Raw genomic sequence first — 22,056 nt, 5'->3', positions numbered from 1 at the left:
GGCTATTCTCCGAAATTTTTCTTTTTCTTCGTTGAGGTGATACTTCCAACCCTCAAAGGGTTTCGTTAGGGGACTTTTGTTCGTGATGATGTTTTCCACAGGTTGTAACCGGAGTATCGGTTATCAGTATGGCAGCTTTCGCTGCGATTTTCGGGCTTCTGTCTCGGTCCCCGCTGCCGTTTGTGTGATGCAGTACCGTTACTGCATCACACAAACGGCAGCGGGGACCGAGACAGAAGGCCGAAAATCGCAGCGAAAGCTGCCATACTGATAACCGATACTCCGGTTACAACCTGTGGAAAACATCATCACGAACAAAAGTCCCCTAACGAAACCCTTTGAGGGTTGGAAGTATCACCTCAACGAAGAAAAAGAAAAATTTCGGAGAATAGCCTTGAAAAAGTCGAGGGTTACATTCCCTACCGACGAAACACGTGTTGGCTGTGACGTCTTCTGAAATAAAACAACACCTGCAGACAACCCTGAATAACAAGGATCTCAATTTTTAGTGATTGCATGACTAATGTATGGTGGAAACACATATGTATAACTTGTAGTAAGATACAAAAACGAGTGCTAAGGAGTTTTCAAGTATTTAGTGGCTCTTGCCCATTTTAGAAGAGGAAGTGTGGTTCTCTTCTCCTTGTAGCACCGTCACCAATAGTGAGCTAGAAATCAGAAAGGTGTACATTCCCTTGAGGCGCCAAAACCTAGTATAATACCACCAACCCAGTCCAAATACTTCAGCTAGAGTAGCGTAGGCCACAGCCGCAGCCCTCCTAGCGGATCAGGAGACCATCGGCCATGGCCAGAGTGGTCCTCGAAGGTCTGACCTTTATGTATCAAAAGCATCACAGCTTTCCTAATTAAATCAATGGCCCTGTTTTGGTATAGATAACGGTCAGTCAGCCCTTGGCTGTGTAAATAATCCTCAATAAATATATACCCAATAAAAATAAGAAATTGTACAACAGAATTGCTGCACGACGTTAGCAGAGGGGGGCATGACCTGTGCACACTAACACCTCCCACAGCCTCATGCGCTTGCACCACGTCACTGAGATTGATAATTGTGCATGGAGTTCTCTGTTACCATTGAGATTCGGATGCAATTTTGTGCTCATTGTTGCACGAACCTATATATTCCAATAAAGGCATGTTTAACAGAATCACTGCACAGGCAGGTCCTATGCGTACACATTCACTCTATACCAAGAGATGCACTGTACACCGAACTGGCTCTTGCTTTAGTCATTATAGTCAACCATTTCCAATGGCTATGAGACCGTTCTCTTGGTGAAAAGCTTCAAATAATAACTTTGTGAAAATTGCTTTTTAAGTAGTTGTTTGCTAAGCATGCGTGTCTTTTGCTGCAGGTTGTGCATCATGACCCGTGCCGTGGGGGTGCTGGGCAGTGGAACAGTTTGTTCAGGTTCAAGCATCTGGCGACGGGAAACTACCTGGCTGCTGAGGTAAGTCTCCGATTGATCAACAACACAGGGTTCTGTGTGAGTATGGAAAAGCCAGAAAACCTTCTTCCTCAAAAGCTTCATGGATTGTTAAAAGTTGGTGAACAACTGTGTACAAATGTGTAGGACCTGCCCAATTCTCTCCCTCATCCTTCCTCTTATATGCGCTACTTGTAGCCAGGAGAATGACCACATTGTGAGCTGCTTCTCCAGTGAGGTGCCTTCCTGGCAGTGGGTGGATCCAAACCAACAGCGATATAAAACACAGTTTGTCTGCCATGCTGTGACCTAGTACGAACATTGTCTACCAGTAAAAAAGTTTACAGTATACCGAGTATTTTAAAAACCTCAAAGGGAAAATCCAGAATTTTAAACCCCTTAGCCAGGGGTAATGGTATCTACCTGACTCTACCCGGGATAAAGACTACTGACTAACCAGGACTTTGCGAGGTGACAAGGAAAAAACCTCTCGCCTCAGAGAAGTTCAATACAGACACCCACAGTTTTAGTTTGTGGGCCTCAGAGTAAGTACAAGTGCTTGATTGGGAGAAACGTGCACACTCAATGCTCCAAACTCTGATTGGGGCCAGTCTTCCTGAAGTTCAGAAGGGCAATAAAGCCTTCCGTCAAGTCGTCTGATGGTGTTTGGTCCCTGGGCTTCAAAATATCTAATCTCCCTTTCCTTCTCTTAATTCTTTCATTTTGGCTTCACAGTAGGAGTGATATACAGATGATTCATATAAGGTAAAATAAAAATGAGTGCCTCGAAGTCCAACCCAGATAATCTGTTTATTACCTCTAGCCAGCTAGTGACTCATGAGGGCTGGTTACATTTTCCTCACATCCTGCTTTTGGAAAAGGTCCTCGCAGTTTTAGGAGAGTAAAATAAGCAATACTCCCTCACACATACCCTGGATTGGATCAAACAACAAAGACCGGAGGACGCCGTACACGTAGGGCGACTGTTATGAATACATCTCCTTCACAGAGAATTCACTCCTCACCAGATGCAAAGCATATCATGTTGTGATCTCCAGCAGTATTTGGTGACCGGTCCCACTGCTGCGACCCTCCGAGATGTACAAAGGCCCTGACTCAAACTGAGGCCACCGGTGAATGGTGGCCGTAGCCTGCTTATGCTGCAGGTAACTAATTTAGCCCTGATCCTCGGAATTCCTTTTTAGGACACTGACCTGAAACAGACGTTATTTTCCTTACCCCTTGGGCAGTGCTTGAAATGGAAAAGTAGAAGTGCAGGTACTCTGTACCAGAGTACCTGCTTGTTTCTGAGAAGTGCCGGTACTCTCCAATTAAAGAAGTGCCTGTACTCTCCCTGTCAAAAGACCGGCCCATTTAAAGCACTGCCCTTGCGAGAGAATCTACCACTCCCCGCCTAACTTATAAAAAGTACACAAAGGGAGTGGCCAGTTCCACAAGATCACCCAGGTCACTTTCTCAGTCTCATCACTGGATCAGAAAAGGAGGCCAGATACGCACACCTAAACCTACACACACTTACACCTACTCATGACTAAACACACCTACCCCAGCTCACTCCTACAGATACACCTGTCCACCTACCTGCCTACCTTGGTGCCTTCAAGGACCAGGGATGGATAGCTACTGGGCATTTCGGTGGCTGGCAGCAAAGCGGGCCAGTTTAACGGCCATGGGTTCCACTTTTGTTCTTGGTGACTTGCTGGCGCTTTTAAATGAACAATGCAAAATGAATGGTTTTAAAGCATACTTTAAAACTATTTGTTTTGCACTGTTTATGTAGAAAGGCCTAATAGCCAGCCACTCCCTGGCAAGGACATACCACAGTCTCCTGTGTGTACTAGGCCTGGATTTTACAGGATGATGTATTTTGGAAATTTGAATCACTCACTGTTTACACTGTTAAATGAAACATCTCTTACAGGTTGATGATACATCATTCAAATTTCACAAAGGCATAAATAAAAATACATTGGTACACGTGCATGCGATCTGAAGCTAGACCACAGGAAGACAATGTAGGCAGATTGCAGTAGGACAGTCGAATATTTCACGCCTTGTGATTAGTGCAGGAGATTTCAGATCTTCATAAAGTAACTCCTCGGTTATGTTCTGCTTCCCTTTGTTACCCTGTTCAGTCGGTGCAGCTAATTACCAAATCATTTAATAAATCTAACCTACCATCAATGTCCGATGAGGAAAGAAAGAGGTTGTTTTCGCCAATAAAAAACTCTTATGAGTTACTTCTTAATGTCTTGGTTTGGCTAGAAAGATAGCAAGCATGTCGCAAGTTGGAAATCTTGATAGGCTGAGGGTACTGGCTGCACATTGCATTTTTAATATTTTTTGGTGTACTGGTTAAAAGGAAGTCACTGTATGAGCTTCAAGTACTGGTAGTTCTTGGGCAGGTGGTTAGCCTAATAATCTTTGTGTCTGTAGCATATCCTAGCTCTAAGTTCCTTTAAAAAAAAAAATACTCTCTTGATCACCGTTTTTGCAGCATGAATTCAGATACAAAAGGGGGTGGTGATGGACGGAGCATCTGAACCAATCAAACACTCACACCCAGTCAAAAGATCTGGGTTTGATCCATCACCGTTCTTTAGCCCACTCTGCCACCCCAGTTCAGACATGGCTATATGCAAATCAGTCTGACCCAGTGCCTCATGGGAACAGTCCAGCCCGAACTGCCAGGCCATGCCTTCCCTGGACCGGAAACAAGCTTCCGAGGACCAGTTTCTGGCATTACAGCCGTCTTCAGCCCGGCTTGCTTGAATCCAGTGGCAAAGTGAGCAAGGGACTCACATCTGAGCATACCCTGCCACACTTATGGCGGCCAAAGCGGTACAAAAGGGGGTGGTGATGGACGGAGCATCTGAACCAATCAAACACTCACACCCAGTCAAAAGATCTGGGTTTGATCCATCACCGTTCTTTAGCCCACTCTGCCACCCCAGTTCAGACATGGCTATATGCAAATCAGTCTGACCCAGTGCCTCATGGGAACAGTCCAGCCCGAACTGCCAAGCCATGCCTTCCCTGGACCGGAAACAAGCTTCCGTTGACCGGTTTCTGGCATTCCAGATACAAGCCTATATTGACCAACATGGTCCTCTAATGAAGCGTGATAGTGCCTGTCGGCAGGCATGCCTTTTTAAAGGGAAGGCTTGGTGGTAGGTGAGTGTCAATGAAACCATGAATTGGTCCAGCATTCTTACCAGGCCTCTTTCTTGCTGGCAGGTCCATTGTTGTTATAGGCACATGATTATGAAATAGTCTTCAATCCTCATCTCTACAGTCTTGCCTTTTCGATTTCTGGAACGCATTGAAGATGTACGTGTTCTTCCTGACTGGGAGAATCGTTTCCCTCTTGATGGTTGATGTTTACCAGCACATGAAGCACAGAGAACCAATTAACTGTTCGCTCGAGAAAGTCAATTGGTTGTTTTCTATATAACTCAACATACACAGTTTATTCCTGGAATATGAAGAATACAGCACAAAATATAGTGTACCAAATATGTATAGGCCAAGATGACCAATATTATTTCTGTTGTTCTAAGTTCCTTATCTTCGCTGTCTATTTTACTTTGAAATACACATATGATTTTTTATTAAGACAAGGCCCGTCCGAGATAACATTTCAATCCAGGGACTCATTCGCTTTTATTTTCATGAAAATGGCAATTTACACCTTAGATTCGCATGGTCAAGTCGGGTTGTCTTTATGACATATCTAAATCAGTTTCTCATCCAGGGGCTCAGTTCAGACATACGGGAGCCCTAAATGGGTCTTCTTCTCCTTTACTGAATAATAAAAGCCAAATCCTGCAAGATTCTTGCTTAGATATTTGTAATTGACATGGAATGTCTGTATTCCTTCAAAAATGAAACTAGAAGACTTCATGGGTCTATACAATGGATGGATCCTCATTGACTTTTAACAAGGCTGGGTGTGATCAAGTTTTTCAGACTGCACGGCAAAATGGCTGCCATAATCTTCTGATTGCACAAACTCTGGGCAAAACATCTGTAAAGTCCTACAAAATCTCACTAGAGTTTACTGAAGGTTGCTGGATTATCCCGATGATAGAGGAGTAAACATGAGGCAGAAGGTGGTATTTGGAGAACTAACAGAATTATCCTAGGCATCATAATTTTTTCTGACCATAGAACTTAAGTAGGTGCAGACGTTTTCCAACAAATTCAGTCCAGTCGATCTCTCATCAGCCCATCAACTCAGACCCTAAATGGCATTATCAGAGCAGGAGTCTGCAATCCACCCTCAACAGTTAAAAACAGGTTTCTTATTCCCCACTGAACTAACTATTTATCAGTGAAAATAATTCACTAAAAATTGCATTAATGAAGATCTGGTGCCACAGAATTTCAAACTAATGAAGCACAATTTGTCCAGCTAAGCGAGGCAGAAACGTAGCTTTAATTCTTCAAAACTCAGTAAAAGTTTTGTGTATACCTTGTGAGCCCATCAAAGGCACAGCGGTATTATTCCTCTCTCTTGATTTACAGGGGAAGAGTCAAATAGGCTGTATCCTACTGTACTGCCCTCTCACATCCTGGCCAGATTCTTGAAGTGCATCCTGTCCAGGAAAACCACTGGCTGTCCTCTCCAGCCCGCCTTCTCAAGCCATTTGGGCTCAATATTGCAAGCAACATTAGTCACATAATTATTACACAAATACTATCCTCCTAGATGTCTCCACTGCCTTTGACACCATAGATCATGAGATATTTCCCAGGCAGCTCTCCACTTGCCATGTAAATATCAGGATCTCTTGTTGCTTGATCCCAGCAAGCCATACATGGCTAATTTTCTATCTGTGGCCACACCAATGCTATGGAGAGTCCCTCAAGGTTCCTCCCTGTCAAACTTTTTCTTTTTATATAATAAATATGTACAGCCTTTGGGTAAACTTCTTAACATTCTGAATGATCTTATGTACCTCTGTGGCAATTTATGTAGATCCTTAGCAGTCTAAGAGAGGAAAGCACTGCCTCTTCCTCAGGTCTGTCTCACTTTCTTACACTCATCTCTAAGAGGATGAAAATTAATTTTCTAAAGTGAATCCATCCAAGTCAGAGATGTTATCCATTGGTAATAAACCTAATTGTGTTGGACAAATGTTTATGCTGAAATGTTTATGGCTTTCCCAACTTCTGTTTGAAGCCTTGTGTTTTTTGTCTAGATGCTGTCCTCAACCCTTATCACCAATTCGCCAGGGTTACACAGTGATATTTTTTCCACATTTGCCTTTTTGAGGTGGGTTTTCCCAATCTTTGTTTTGTCCACTTAGTTCAAGTCACTGCGTTTGTACAATTCCTGTTGGTCTAAACTAATTCAGCATACTCTGGGCTAACCAACAGGTAAATTATCAACTGGTTGCAGAAACGATGCAAAACTCCTTAGTGAGATCCATCTATGGACTGAAAATTGACTCTGTAAACTCACACAATAAGCAACTGCACTAGTGGCCTATAAAAAAAAAAATCTCTCCTAAAACATCAAAATCTTTATTAACTCTGCCCCTCATTTTCTTACCAGGATATTTTTTAAAAAAATCCTCCCGAAAACTCTGGTTGCCAAACATGTCAAATTTCTTAGTCCCATAAATTAAATATAAGACATGTGGAGGCCACACTTTTTGCATTTTCGGAGCATTCATCCGGAACTTCATCCTCCTAAAAATGTGTTCACTCCTCCCTATTTTTTTTTTGCTTAAATCTGTTTATTAAGATTTTACAGCATGAATTTTTTTGATATTATACCAACGGAGACTGTACCTCGGTGTGCAGGGCCGGACTGGCCGCAGCGGGCACCCGGTAAACCCGGTAAATAGCTGCAAAATCGGCCCTGTAACAAAATCGGCCGTAAACCGGCCCTGGCAAAGAGTTCGGCAGCACCCCCAACTCCCGGGGGGAGTGGGGGGGGGGGGGGCAAGCCTAGCACTTTGCCAGGGCCGGATTTGGTTCCCAGTCCGGCCCTGTTGGTGTGAGGAGAGAGCCGCTTCCTCCCTAAAGAATCTTCTGTAGCCTCATGGAGTGTGGGTGGTGTGGGATAAAATATCTTGTCAAAAGAGCTTATGTATCACTCAACAAATATAATGTCCAAGTGTCGTTATTCTTTTAGTGAAAGATAGTAAAACCTTTAATATTGTTATGGCAGTGTGCTCAATAACTTGAAGTTTAATGCCATGTGCAATACTTAAGCAAATGTTGCAAATTACTCTTTCAATTACACAATGAACTGGGGGTCTCAACAAAATTCCACCAAGTGCCAAAGAGTAAGAAGAAAAGAAGTGAAAGAACCGGAGTATTGTAAAAAACAGGGGACCCTTGAGCAGAGCTTGGATTCCCATCTATTGTCTTAGTGATCAGTATTATCATCTGGTCATCCTCCCGGTTGAATAATATGCCTCTTGATCATAGAGGCTATCTTCTTGGGAAAAACTCTCTCAATTGGGTCAACAAAGGAGAGCCAGACCCAGTGAAAAAATAGATCGTTAGTGCCTTCAATTAATGATCACAAAGAAAATCTCAAATAACTCTGAGAAACCTTGCACTGCATGAAATAGTGAGTGCAATATTTAAAATGGAGTTGTTAGGAGAGAAACAAACTTTATTATAGATATCCCCTCACACTCTAAATAAAAACAGTGCAACAAGCAGTGTTAACAAATAACTGCTAGATATTAGGTCAACATGTTTCAGCCATACGGGTAAAAATGCCCCAGGCTTTCTTCAGGACCTATGTTTGTCAAGGTTTGCTACTGCATCAACACATCAACAAAACAACCTCTAAGGTGTCCAAAGCAAAAATGTGATTAATATCTCCTGAAAAAGGTTGGAATCAATACAACCTTTCCTTTACAGATCCTCCGCTTCAAGGGATGCAGATGGCACCTTAATGAAAAACACAAAAATCAAACAAACAATACTCCTGGTTAATTCACTTCTAAAAGGACCAACAGGCCTCTGTTTACTTTATTGTTACTGAATTACCCAGCCCATTACCTTAAAGTCTAGGTAGCCATGTATACATTACTGCTCACCCATCTTGATCGGGGACTGGACCTCACCTCACCTTGAACCTTACTCAGGAATACGAGGACCCGCTCTGAGAGAGAAAAGAAGGATAAGGGGGGTGATAGAGAGGTGGTCCTAACAACAGTCAGTTCCTATCCTCACAAACAACCTCACTGCTCCTGTATAAATCGTATTGAGTCCCTGTGCTTGAAAAATACACAAAATAGTTCTGCAGAAACATTACTTACTTACAATGCAACCATGATCAAAATATATATATCTCATACTTGGTAACCTGCCTTGGGACAGTCTCTCTGATTCTCAAATACCACTGTGTCTCAGGCGAATGCACCACTTAGATCGTCTCCTGCCTCTGATCTACAGGACAGCATCATGCAAGGGTAATCTCAAAAGAACCATTATTCCCAAGACTCAGTTTTTCTTTTTCACAACAATGACACAAGGAAGGAATTCCTGAAATTTACAGTGGAAATTGACAAGATAAGATTGGCTTTTTTAGATCTGTCCATTTTCTTTACTCTATCTGGCTTATAAAGTGAGTGAATTATACCGTAAGCCAATGTCACACAATTGTCTATTGCGGTATGACAGTCAACATCCGGAAGCTTTAAGGGATCATTTGACTTATGGGCAGTTTCTTCGGGTTCGAAGAAATTGCTCAACTGAAAGCAAATTTAAAGATCATGCTGCAAGTTTGACACAGCAACTGATAGCAAGACATTATCCCCGTAAACTCCTCAAGCGAGTTTTGTGTTTTTCATTAAGGTGCCATCTGCAGCCCTTGAAGCGGAGGATCTGTAAAGGAAAGGTTGTATTGATTCCAACCTCTTCTCGAGATATTCATCACATTTTTGCTTTGGACACCTTAGAGGTTGTTTTGTTGGTGTATTGATGCAGTAGCACACCTTGACAAACATAGGTCCTGAAGAAAGCCTGGGGCATTTTTACCCGTATGGCTGAAACATGTCGACCTAATATCTAGCAGTTATTTGTTAACACTGCTTGTTGCACTGTTTTTATTTAGAGTGTGAGGGGATATCTCTAATAAAGTTTCTTTCTCTCCTAACAACTCTATTTTAAATATTGCACTCACTATTTCATGCACTGCACGGTTTCTCAGAGTTATTTGAGATTTTCTTTGTGATCATTAATTGAAGGAACTAACGATCTGTTTTTTCACTGGGTCTGGCTCTCCTTTGTGGACCCAATTGAGAGAGTTTTTCCCAAGAAGATAGCCTCTATGATCAAGAGGCATATCATTCAACTAGGAGGATGACCATATGATAATACTGCTCACTAAGACAATTGATGGGAATCCAAGCTCTGCTCAAGGGTTACCTGTTTTTCACAATACTCTGGTTCTTTCACTTCTTTTCTTCTTCCTCTTTGGCACTTGGTGGCATTTTGATGAGACCCCCAGTTCATTATGTAATTGATATGTAATAGTTGGGAAATAGAACTGTAGCAGGTCATTAAAATATCCCTTTGACCCTAATTCTCTTAGTGTTTGATGACAAATTACTCTTTAACATTATTGCTCAGCTGTTGGTGAAAGGCGATGGTGTGTGTAGGAACACAGAGGTGCAATTACACTACCACCAAATCTGTGGTCAAGGGCAGGATCTGCTCATTGAGCACAAAATTGGATGCTCGCGATGTATATTTCTCTTCTCGAGTGATCATGGGGATTCTGTTGGTCCAGCAGCTTGGTAGAATGATGTGGCATGGCTTTGAACATCACCAAGTTCTCAAAGCTGTGTTGCAGGGACTTGCAGTGTTAGAATGGACTTTGTTGATGATAAAATCTGCTCATGCTGCTTGGGAGCCCATATTATCAAAAATAAGTAGACTTTCCTGTATTCAGTTTCTATTTTTGGTAAATTCAGGTGTTTTTTTTCCAGTGTTTTCAAGTGATTTCAATACCTTAACAAATTGTGGTTTTCAGTGGTTACACATTTTCGCACCATTAAAAACAACAGAAACAGAGTTGGCCTAACGGCTAGGGCGCTCGACCTCGGACCTGGGGATCTGGGTTTGAGTCTCGGTAACGACGCCAAAACCTCCTGTGATTCTGGGCAAATCACTTAATCTCCCCGTGCCTAAAATGAATGTGTGTCCGTCCTCATGTAACGTAACTGGTGCTATGTAAAGCGCTCTGATACCTGATCCGGTTCGGGTCTAGTTCGCGCTATATAAAACTCTGCAAAAAAAACACCAAAAAAACAGTGTTTTTCTGGTGTTTGTGGAATGTTTAGCTTTTGTTATTGCTTGCTTTATGCACTGATAGCGCATGGTATGTAGACAGTGTACGTATAGTGTATATGAGGTCCAAATAAATGTTGGCAAATTTAACTTATTGTAGTACACCATACAATACTTCTTCAATAAGTCTTTGGTCATGTGCACTTGCTCTTTCCTTCCCTTGTAAACTTTTTTCTGTGAAAAGGCCCTCTCAACATTGACACTTGAGACGGGCAACACCAAAACAGCCAGTACGCAATTTGTTAACTCTGACCATTGACATAGCTTTCCATGCTAATACTGGTGCACTTGAAGATTGCGATTCTCAGGGGAGGTTCTGCAATATTTGCATTGAACTGGGCGCTTATGCCCTCAGAGTTATTGAAGCAGTCAAAAATGAAGCAGCACATTTGAAACTAAAGAGGAAATTCCCCTTTACAGAAGGGATCTAAAAACTGGTACAGAGTACCACAGTGAGGTTGGTGAAGGGACATTTCTGTGCATCATTGCAAGCCATTTCTCATACATTGTAAAATGTAAGTTTCTGAATTGCTCTACAACATTGCTTTGCTTGCCAAGTGGCAAGCACTCTAACACGGAACATGTTGCAGTACTGAGTCACTAAAGGTGTTGCCCAGCCTACTCTGAAGGAGTAGTTTCACATCTACACCAATTATGCTGAACACTTGCTTTTTTATTATGTCTACTACAGCAGTTATGTTTTCCTCTCAAAATCTAAGAATGCAGTAGATGTGTTGATTCACTGCCTTCGTTATGCCCATCAGGCTGCTTTCTGTTGTGTTGCTGGAATCTTTACTGCCGAAGCCCTGCCTCTCTCAGTTAATATCCTAAGGGAATCGCTCAGAATTTGAATCCTATACACACTGCAGTGACGAGTAGCGAGGAAGACCTGTCTCACACCTACCTGTGTGCTGTACAATTTTTTTTGGCGTAAGTTGTCGAGATAATAATGTGTCGCAGCAATATTCAATGTGCCACCAGATGGCAGCAAAGGCTCAGTTTTCGTTTGCTTCACAAGAACATGTTTAGTTTTCAGTTTTTTTTTTTCCACGGCAAAGTCAAAACGGTTCACCTAATGCAATTGTAGTATGTGTGGCTGGCTGCGATGTCCTTGCTAGAAGTTAGTTTAATGGGTGTTTGTGTGGAAATCTTTTGATCATAAGGTGGTTTACGTGTGCCGCCTTCTCAGTACATCTTGATGTATTTAAAGCACTGCAGTGGTCTCTGTTGTATGTTGGCTACATTTGGAAACATTTAAAAGGTAGCTTAATATACATGTGATTCATGCGCATCGACAATGTTGTGCGTCTGTTTTACGCGCACAAATGTGTTTTTCTGATTCTCGATTACGGCGTAAAACATATCTGCCATCCCAACAGTGTGAGCGCTGCCTTGGCTCCGAATCAATTCAAAACAGTACATCGACCTTCTTATATTTATTTAAATCCAGAAACGTCTGTCGTCTGGTTTATTAACAGGGCCGGACTGGGAACTGAAAGCAGCCCTGGCAAATTTTGCCAGACCAGCCCCCGTCCGGCGTGTTCCGAGCGAACGCAGCGAGCGAGCCCGACCATTAATAGTTTTGTAATTGCTATATGGCAGAGACATGTTTTTGGCGTCCCTTCCAAGTAGATTGTAACCCTGATGTATCAATATTTCACAGCCCTTATCCATTGAAAGGTTACCTGCTCCCAAGTTGGGTTGTAACTGATTCACAAGGAGGAAAACCCCCTTATAATCACTTCCTCTTTGTGAATTCAGAATAGTTTCAGGGAGAATAGGTAGTGGTCCATGGGACCACTGCCAACTCTCAGTGAAACTTTTTATGAGAAGAAAGGATTTTGTTTAAACGGGCTGCACTTAAAAAAAAATCTTTATTTAAACATAATCACAGACATGGTGGTTTGCTTACCCTTGCAGGCCACCATCCCTGTAATTGTGCCCAATCGCATGGTGGTGTACATTGTGAGTGCCCTAATGAATATTAACTAGGCAGTTCGTTCTGTGATCAGTTTGTTCTGTGATCCCGCTGCGATTGTGCATTTTGTGAGCTGACCTATTTGTACATAGGTCGGTTTGCAGAATACTATTCCAATCACAAACAATTGCTGTACAATTTGCTACCAATATTTGGAAAATGAAATAATTGTAGAGAAAGAAGGGGAACTATAGTCTTGGATCTGTCTGCTTGGGGTTCAAGTTCATCTGGTTTCATCTAGCACCCTTCCTTCTACAGGACGTTGGGAATTGCCAAGAGGGAGTCTTAAATTACAGATATGCAGCATCAGCATTTCATCCAGCTCTGAAGAGTTGGAGGCCGCCTGCAGGCTGAAAGAGATGGAATGCTCTGATGCTGTAGAACAGCATACTCCTTAAGTTGTAGGACGGGCTTCCAGGGAGTAATTTACTTTTCCAAATATTGACCAACTTTATTTTGCCTGTAGAATATCTGCTAAGAAATGATAAATGTTTCATATTGTCAGCAGGTGCGGAAAATGATGGGACCCACCTGCAGAATATGATGAAGGCCTCTACGTCCCTCATAACTCCCAGATATTCCTTGACATTGGGCTTAATGGGGCCCACTTGAAGGGATGTGGCCCCTTGGAACGTTGGAAGCTCCCAGCGCTGCAAGGGCCTATGTTACGCCCCTACCTATTGTTGAATGTGCTCTTAACAACCAGGAAGTAGACGATTTACAACCTGATGCCATCAACACATCACGCAGGCCATTCGCCACATGGAGATACTTTGCTTTGCAGCAGTATTGCCCTTGGCAGACCAACAAAGATCTGTACATTTTAGTAGTTGTGTATAGCACAGGCATTGTCATGGTCATAGGGCATTAGAGTGCTTGACAAGAAAAACCCAAAGGTACATGTAACTTGTCTCATAATAAAATATGAGCGTGCCAAAACAACAGATACATACAGACTGAACTGAAGGACACAAGGCTAGGAGTTTACATGTGGTGGATCCTGCCAATGCTCACCACACATAGTAATAAACAAGAATTTTCAATGCAAGAGGTCTCGCATTTGCCAGCGTTTAAGCTATTTGCATTGTAAATACCAATGCCTTTTATTTGTGTTTTTTTTTAAAAGCAACACATATATAAAGGCATTATTTTTAATGCCAAGAGCTCAAACTCTCGCAAATGAGAGAGCACTGTAATGGTTGCCGCGCCCCTTTTTTTAGACGCTGCTCGCATATTCAGGTTACAATGAGCAGCATATAAACAAAGGAGTGCGGTCAACAAAGTGAAAACAACTATGGTGCTTTCACCCAAAGTGAAAAAAAAATATTTTCAAAAGTTTCTGTAGCGTGGCAGCTACAGTGAAAGCGGCCTGCTGGTAATTAAATAATTAAATAAGTGCAGCCACTAAAGTGAAAATGGACTGCGCGGTATATTAATTAATTAAGTAAGCGCAGCCACTAATGTGAAAGAGGACCATGGGATATATTACATAAGAGCAGCCGCTATAGTTAAAGCGGACCACACTGTAATTTGAATATTTACATTAATTTAAAATAAAAAGGGGCAGGTGCTGTGATGTATTGGGTGGAATAGGGGAAGAGCATTAAAGAAAATAGTGCTCATCGACTTATAAAGCAGACCATGTATCAACACCAGTAAAAGGTCCAGTTGTTATGGGAGTTAACAAATGCAGACAAGGCGGTATCAAGGGCGAACTAACAAGCCTAATAACTCCGAAGCCAGCGTTTAGGAAGGACAATGACACACGGCAATTAAAAATATGTCCGGAGACTGATTGGGGCTTCAAAGCCATACTCCACTACTGCATGTCTCGCAGCAGCGCATGAGCTGCCCAGGCTCGACCTAAAAAGGGACGTTGAAACAGGTCCTTACCATGCCCTATATACATGACCTGACCTCCAGCAAAAACATATGGTGCCTAGAGGTAGTAGTGATGGGACAATTTTTTTGAGTAGGGGATGCTGCTATTAATGTTATGCCACTGAAATTAGAGATTTTGTGAAAACACAAAGCGCTACATAAAGGACAAGTGTAGCAAATGAGCCACGTAGATTCGGCAGGAGTATGGTAGCGTTGTAGTATGTGGCCAGAGTGCATTTTGAAACACATTGTCCCAAATATAGGAGTAAAGCATGAAGTAGCACGGTAATGCCAAATACAGAGAGCACATTTTACATGGAAAAGTCCCCTTGAAATGGCTATTACATTTGCATTGGGCATGCAGTTTTACTGCTATACGTATATGTCACACAAACAACAACTTGTTGAAATTTGTTTTCTGAGCATATTTATCGCACAAGTATAGTGTTTGTTTTGATTTATTAAACTATTTGTAACCATCACAATTCAGAATTAGATATATTTTGAATTACTGTAAAGTTAATTTACAAGTACTTCAATTTTGTTGTGTGTTGGAAAACTTTTGACATAATGTAGACTTCTCTTTTCAAACTCTCTGTACCCCACAAAGATTGTCTCTTTATTGCAAAATTCACTTACTTTGCAGTATGAGAAGGGCAAAGTAAATGCCAATTTCCTTATTAAAAAACGTTAAGGAATAATTTGTCAGAAGATAAAGCCTAGCATTTCACCTCTGTCTTCAAACACTACAAGATAATAGCAAAATTGAAAGGCCTCATCATTGATAGTAATACTATTAATCCATATGTGTAAAGCGCGAACATGCCACCCTTTAAGTGTTCATGGTCCTGGGGGCCCTTGGGGTAATTAAGTGAGCTATTACCCAGTCTCACATGATGCTGATCTGCAGACTGCTGCCCGCTATTGAACCCTGGTCCCTGTGCTCCGGAGTCAGCCTCTCTGGCTGCTGCGCCATACCTCTCACCCTAGGTGAACATTCTACTTTTGAACTCCTGCAAGCGTGCTCAATTTAGAAAGTTATGTGCCGGGACCCAAGACATTGCTTAGGATGTAGCTACAGCTTGCCCCGCCCTCTGCCCCTGCAAGTGCTGTAAAGTGCAAGTACCAACGGCCTAGACACACATCATTTTTTAGTCTATATTGACTTTCTAAATTGACATGTTCTGCTGAAAATAGGCAGACAGTGGCTCCATGTGGGGGCCTGTCATAAGTAAAGTGCTGGTGTTTAGAATTAAATGCTGGTCAGAGTACTGGCAAACACAGGCATAAATTAAGCACAGCAGGATTCAAGGTTATTCTGGGAGTACTGCAGCACCTCCTGCTTCCTTAGAATCAGCACCCTTGGCTGGAAGGGTGAACAAAAAAATCCTATAGTGACCGATAGGCAGCGTTAGGTGATGGTTACCTACCACGCTGCTAAGCTTCCACCAATCAAGCCCCCTGCCCCCCTCCCCCGCCTGCACCAGTACCATCTTCTCTTTTAAAGCCATCATGGGCTGTCATGGTCTATTTTCTTCTTGCTGCATTTGTACCCAGTCCTGGACTCTCTTATGGATGGAATGCTTTAACTTCCACTTACCTTTCCATTGGATATTGCACAGGGCCCTGATTCTTTCGTTGTAATGCCTCGAGTACCTCTTCTGCCGTCCCTCGAGGATATTACACTGCTTACAGTGAGTCATGTGTTTGTTTTGCTCGTCAGATGGATTTGATTATGCATGTATTTTTAGTTCCAGATGGGTCCCTGCACCCCTTCTTGTCCCTGTGTTTGCTGGAGCATGCACCCTGTCCTATCGAGGCCCTGTGTGGGCTGGAGTCTGAATCTTGTGGGCCTGCCTGAGCCTCGTACCACCCTGTGCGTCCGAGAGCATATATACCCTGCCCTTCCTTGAGCCTTGTGTAAGTCAGAACCTACAGCCTGTGCTTTCTCGGGCCCTGTATGTGCTGGAGCATTTGCCCATCCTTTTCGAGGCCTCATCAGAGCCTGAACATGAACATGATGCCCCTTCCGGGCTTTTGTGGGCCTTAGTGTGATGCCACCTTCAGGACCAATCTGGGCCAAAGCTGCTCCCGCCTTGTGTGAGCCGAACCGTATGTCCCTTTCTGTACCCTTAGTCTTCTGTGCCCTATTTCGGCCTGATCCTACTGCCTGTCCCCTTCTGGGATTGATTTCTTAACTTTTGACTAACTGTCGAAACAAGGGAGGCTCCCAGTGTTTAATATGCAGGCCCACTGCCCCAGACACTACAGTACCACAACGCCACTCGTAAATCCTCAGATTTTGCCAGGAAGGAACAATTAGCACTCACCTGCGGGTGGCACTGGAAGACAGGGGGAATTAAATTATGGGGTGCCGCTGAGCCGCTCTCTTTCCAGTCTCCCTCTGGCCTCTAAGATGCCTCATCCTGCCTCAGAGTCACAAGCATCACGCACTTTTTTCCAATGCGTAGGAGCCCAGCCCCCTGATCATCGGGCGCGCACACACGGAGGGCGGTGACATCTGCGTGCTGCGGACGTGACGCACGTCATCTACATGACATCAGGTGATCTCATCATGGTCAGGTGGTGTTGTTCAATAAATTAAAATGCGAAGGGCGGCGGACTGCCACCTGATCAAAGAGCCTGCCTGCCTGCCTGAAATGAAAATCAGAGGACATTCTTCGGAGCATGGTTGTCACTGTGTTCTATTGTTGGGGCCGATTTGGACTGACCGTGACTCAGTCACGGTCGGTCCAAATCGGCCCCAACAACAGAACCGGCCCCTAGTCTAAAAACCGGCCCCCACCCGGTCCAGCCGACCGGGGGATTGCCCGGTGCCCGGAGTGACCAGTCCGGGCCTGTTTATTAATCTGGTTAACGTGTGGCCCGCGTCTTGTCTTTCTGTACAAATTCATCGCAAACTTTCTAGACAATTTAGATGCTGCAGGGCACTCACAAACCTGCATGTAATGCAAATAAAAATTAATAAAACGAGACGTCTGAACACTGAGGCCAACTGGACGGGTCGGGCTCACCTGCATAATGCCTTGCCTGATGGCTTCCGGTCTGTGAAGTTAATATTTAGACACGTCAACAGGTGTGCTAATGAGTCCGCACACAATGACGAAAGCCCCGTCTATCCCAATGGAGTGCGTGGCTTTGCCTTTCAGCGTCGCAGTGCTCAAGGCTCCCACGTGTTTTTCCTGCACGTAAATGAACGCACTATGTTACTAATACCGTCAGGTGGAGAGCTCCCATCTTGAAAGAGGCAGCCATGCCTCCAAAGAAGGGGGTGGGGGGACTGTGTGTAAGGTACAGGGAGGTTGGCACTGAAAGAGAGGGAGGTTGTGTGTAAGGTTCGGGGAGGTTGGCAGCAGGTACTGAGATTAGAAAGGGTATATTGCAGTGAGAACGACTACCAGTTAATTTGAGCAGATGCCTCCTCGCCCCGCTTCCATACCCAGTCCTTTGCCCCTGCAGATATGTCCTTGCAGATGGAAAGCTAAACATGTCCATGAGGCTGCTAACACAACTAGTTCATCGCACACCAAACTGAAATCACACAGAAAAAATACCCATCAATCCTGAAGGACTAAGGAAAGTGAAAGAGTGCACAATGGTCACATCATCTCCTTTCCGTATGTCCAGGCTGCTGCTACCAGGCACACATGTGGAGCAGTCTATCATGCTGTTATTCTGCACGTGTGGGGATGAGGAGCTACCCCAGATCCCTGAATCACTTGTACCCTACACTCACTAATGAAATTGACTGCCAAATGATACATTTGGCGCGCCAGCTCCTGCGTAGCCATCAGTTAAAGGTTGGGCATGAAGGGTGGCTTGAAGGTCTGTAGCCCAGTCCTTCCATTTCCACAGGAGCAAGCCCTAAACAGCAGAGTTTACTGGCAGCACTGAAGATCGAGACCGAGCCAGCCAGATCGAGCCAGCCAGAAGAGGATCTTTGGGTTGGTGGCGCCCACCACATCTGGGATCAGACCAACCTCTGGGAGGTCATTGCCTAGAATACAATCTAAGTAGAGGTCAGAACTGACTTCCACCTTAGGGCGAACAAAGAAAAACCAAAGGTGATGATGGATGGAGCGTTGACAATACAAACACCCTAGAATACAATCTAAGTAGAGGTCAGAACTGACTTCCACCTTAGGGCGAACAAAGAAAAACCAAAGGTGATGATGGACGGAGCGTTGACAATACAAACACTCACCCCCAGTCAACGGATCTGGGTTTAATCCATCACCGTTCTTTAGCTCACTCCGCCACCCCAGTTCAGACATGGCCATTTGCAAATCAGTCTGACCCTGTGCCTCATGGGAACAGTCCAGCCCGAACTGCCAAGCCATGTCTTCCCTGGACCGGAATCAAGCTTCCCAGGACCGGTTTCTGGCATTACAGCCGTCTTCAGCCGGGCTTGCTTGACTCCAGTGGCAAAGTGAGCTAGGGACTCACCTCTGAGCATACCCTGCCAACTTAGGGCGAACAAAGAAAAACCAAAGGTGATGATGGACGGTGCGGTGACAATACAAACACTCACCCCCAGTCAACTGATCTGGGTTTAATCCATCACCTTATGCCAGTTAAGCTTACCCTCCCTTTCCCGGGGCGCTATGGCTACAGGTTTGGTTGTGTCCTTACCTGAGACTACCCTTATTCATTTTGTCCCTCCTGGCACAAACTGATCTGGAGACAGCAACCTGTCAGCCACAGTGTTGGGACTGGCACAGGTGTCACTTCGGCCAATGGCAGGGATCCCTTTCACTTGAATTGCGTGGAAGTGCCTACTCCCACCCTCCCGGATCACCAGCTTACTATCTGGACCTGCCTCCTAGCAAAATGCTAAGAAAGCCTCCTCATCCGAGCTGTACTCCTCAATGGCTACACGGGACAGCACAGTGCTAACCACCTTTTGGAACAGGCAGGGCTACCCCTGTAGTGATCTAACTGCTGACAGTCAAAACACACTGTTTGCAAAAATCTTTTAAAACCCAGGGTCTCTTCTTTTCAGAGTTGGGGTGGGATCTTCTCTCCTCCTTTTTAGGGTTCTGGGGTAATAGGGAAGTCTCTTTGGTGGGCTTACCACCTCCCTCCTTTGGTTTTTGTGGGCCTCAACCCCCATCCCTTATGGAGTCACCCCCGGGGACTTCTTGAATACTCTTGTCCTTACCCACACATCAACTTTCAGAGTCAACTCTCTGGGGCTAGACAGCTTTGAATCTACCAGATGCAGGTGCAACTTGTCTAAGAGACAATTAACCAATATTTGCTCCTTCATGAACAGATTGTAGAGCCCCTCATAGGTACTTAACTGTTTACCCTGCATCCAGCCCTTTTTGTGCCTTTACTGAGATGTCAACACAGTCCTCCCAAGGTTTGATGCTGACTTTGTGGGTGTCCCTGAACTTCATCCTGTACTCAAACTTTCTGACCAGACACTGTTTCATGTGAGAGCCAGATTCTGCTGCTTCCGCTCTAGGTTCAAGAGGCTTTCCCTCCCAGGTACTGGTATTAAGTCCAACAAGAGTGAACCCCAGTATTGAGACCTAATCCTCCTCATATTCTAGGACCCCTCTCAAATGCTGTCAGCCATTTATAAATATCATCACCCTCTTGTTACTTATGCACAACCCCCCTTGGGCAGCCTTGGGTTAAACCCACCACCCCTAGATATCTCAAACTCTGTTTCGCTGCAACCATCTCTTTTCTCTTCCGCCATTACCCAATGCATCTTGGCTAGGACCAACTTTTCCTTCTCTAGAGCTATGTGGCAGATTGGGCCTCAAGCTCTCTAACTTTGACAGACTGTTCTGCTTCCTCTTATGTGGATCCCACAGATCCTCCCTTCCCACTAGCTGAAGGACGAGCCCTGGTTTCTGTTGTCATGGACAGGTGGTTATCATCCTCCTCTTGGAGGTTGGAGGTGTCCAATTCCATTTCTATCTCTGGAACACCCTCTGTTTCTTCTAGCACTGCTCAAGCCTCAAGGGCCTGCAGCAACTCCGCCTTCCTAGTGTTGGTATTGACTGGTAACCCTCTCTTTCTGCACATCACCATAAGCTTAGCTAAAGTGAGTGTGGGTAGGCTAGTATGATCAAGCTCCAGGGTCTCCCTGCATTTTGGGTCACACAAAAACTTTGGTACCAATGAATCATAACCATTTAGCTTTAATTTCTTTTTTTTTTTTAGATCTATAGTTAAATGCTGTATGGTCTGGTTAAACACAAGTACTGGATTGCACCTCTGCCACCAAAGGTTGGAAGGTGGTTTGTTGGTAATGGCAGGTAGTCAGGGATGTGGAATTCCTATAGCCTGACGCCCAGGACATATTGTTTGGGGTCAAGGGCAACAAGTTTTAATGTGTATTTTGTCCTTTAGGACAAGTAGGCCCAACCCCCTGCAGCACAAACCCTTCGGTTGCCAGTTTGCAGTAGCACATTAAGAGCCAGGGAAGGGCACTTCCTGAAGTTCAGTTATTATTTGTGTGCCTATGTTAATGCTGTTCAAACTTGTATTTATGGTTCATTAATTGAAAGCCTTTATTATTAGGGTGAGCGCTCTAAGTAAATGTAAGTTCTGACAGCACTACTGACAGTGGTTACAGTATAAAAATGTGTACTCACGGTTTCAAAGTTTAGCAATATGAGGCTATGCATAATGCTCCCAGAATGCTCTCTGATTAGATGCAAATATTTGCAGAAGCTTGAGAGCAAGATAAATGACTCATTGCTTTCAATATAAAATGTTCCTAAAAAAATGAAAGTAGGAAAAAAAACATTTTGCTAAACTACTGTGAAATTTCAGGTACCGTTTCTTTGCACCATCATTTAGTAAAATGTGTTGATGCATGCTAGTATTTCGCAAAAATATTCATATTGGAAAATCAGTGTAACCAGTTTCAATAAGATTATGAGAAACATAAAAATAGACAAGCATTGGCAAAGCCAGTAGATCTGAAATTAGTGGTCAGCTTTTTAGTTTTGCCAATACGTGACTTGTTTTGGCACGGTTTTTGTAAAGCCTTCTCGATGTGAGAGCTGCCGGGCCCTCACTATTATAACAAACATGGGCAAAAGCAAAAAAAAAATTGGTCTAAAAAAAAGCAAACACTGCCACATTATAGTTACTGCCACTGAACAAAACTACTTTGTGTGCCAATATACTCCTTGTGAAAGAGCTTAATGCCGTCACTCACAGTGAAGCCAGCTGATACAGAGAGAGGGAGAGAGAATTTTAACAAACACAAAAGGTTGTAGTTAACGCCAGACCAAATTAGGGGCACTATTATTAAAGAAAGTCTCAAAAGTGCACCCTTGGTATATATCCTTGCATTAAGTGCAGCTATATGTCTTTCAAGAATTTATTTAAGTAGGGCAAGAAATGTACTCCTGG

At 43.8% G+C, this 22,056-nt stretch overlaps 1 protein-coding gene across 3 annotated transcripts in view; it reads left to right on the top strand.

Moving 5' to 3' along the window:
• The window catches only part of ITPR2 (inositol 1,4,5-trisphosphate receptor type 2), a 1,735,249-nt gene that overhangs the window by 525,086 nt on the left and 1,188,107 nt on the right, over positions 1 to 22,056 (top strand). For all 3 annotated transcript variants that reach the window (XM_078674117.1, XM_078674116.1, XM_078674118.1), the window contains exon 9: positions 1,377 to 1,472. In XM_078674117.1, the coding sequence (XP_078530243.1) occupies positions 1,377 to 1,472 (96 nt within the window). The remainder of the gene's footprint in view (positions 1 to 1,376; positions 1,473 to 22,056) is intronic.

Source organism: Lissotriton helveticus, chromosome 1_1 (genome assembly GCF_964261635.1).
Source record: "Lissotriton helveticus chromosome 1_1, aLisHel1.1, whole genome shotgun sequence".
Taxonomy (NCBI): Eukaryota; Metazoa; Chordata; class Amphibia; order Caudata; family Salamandridae; genus Lissotriton; species Lissotriton helveticus.
This window is presented reverse-complemented; position numbering and strand designations above follow the sequence as displayed.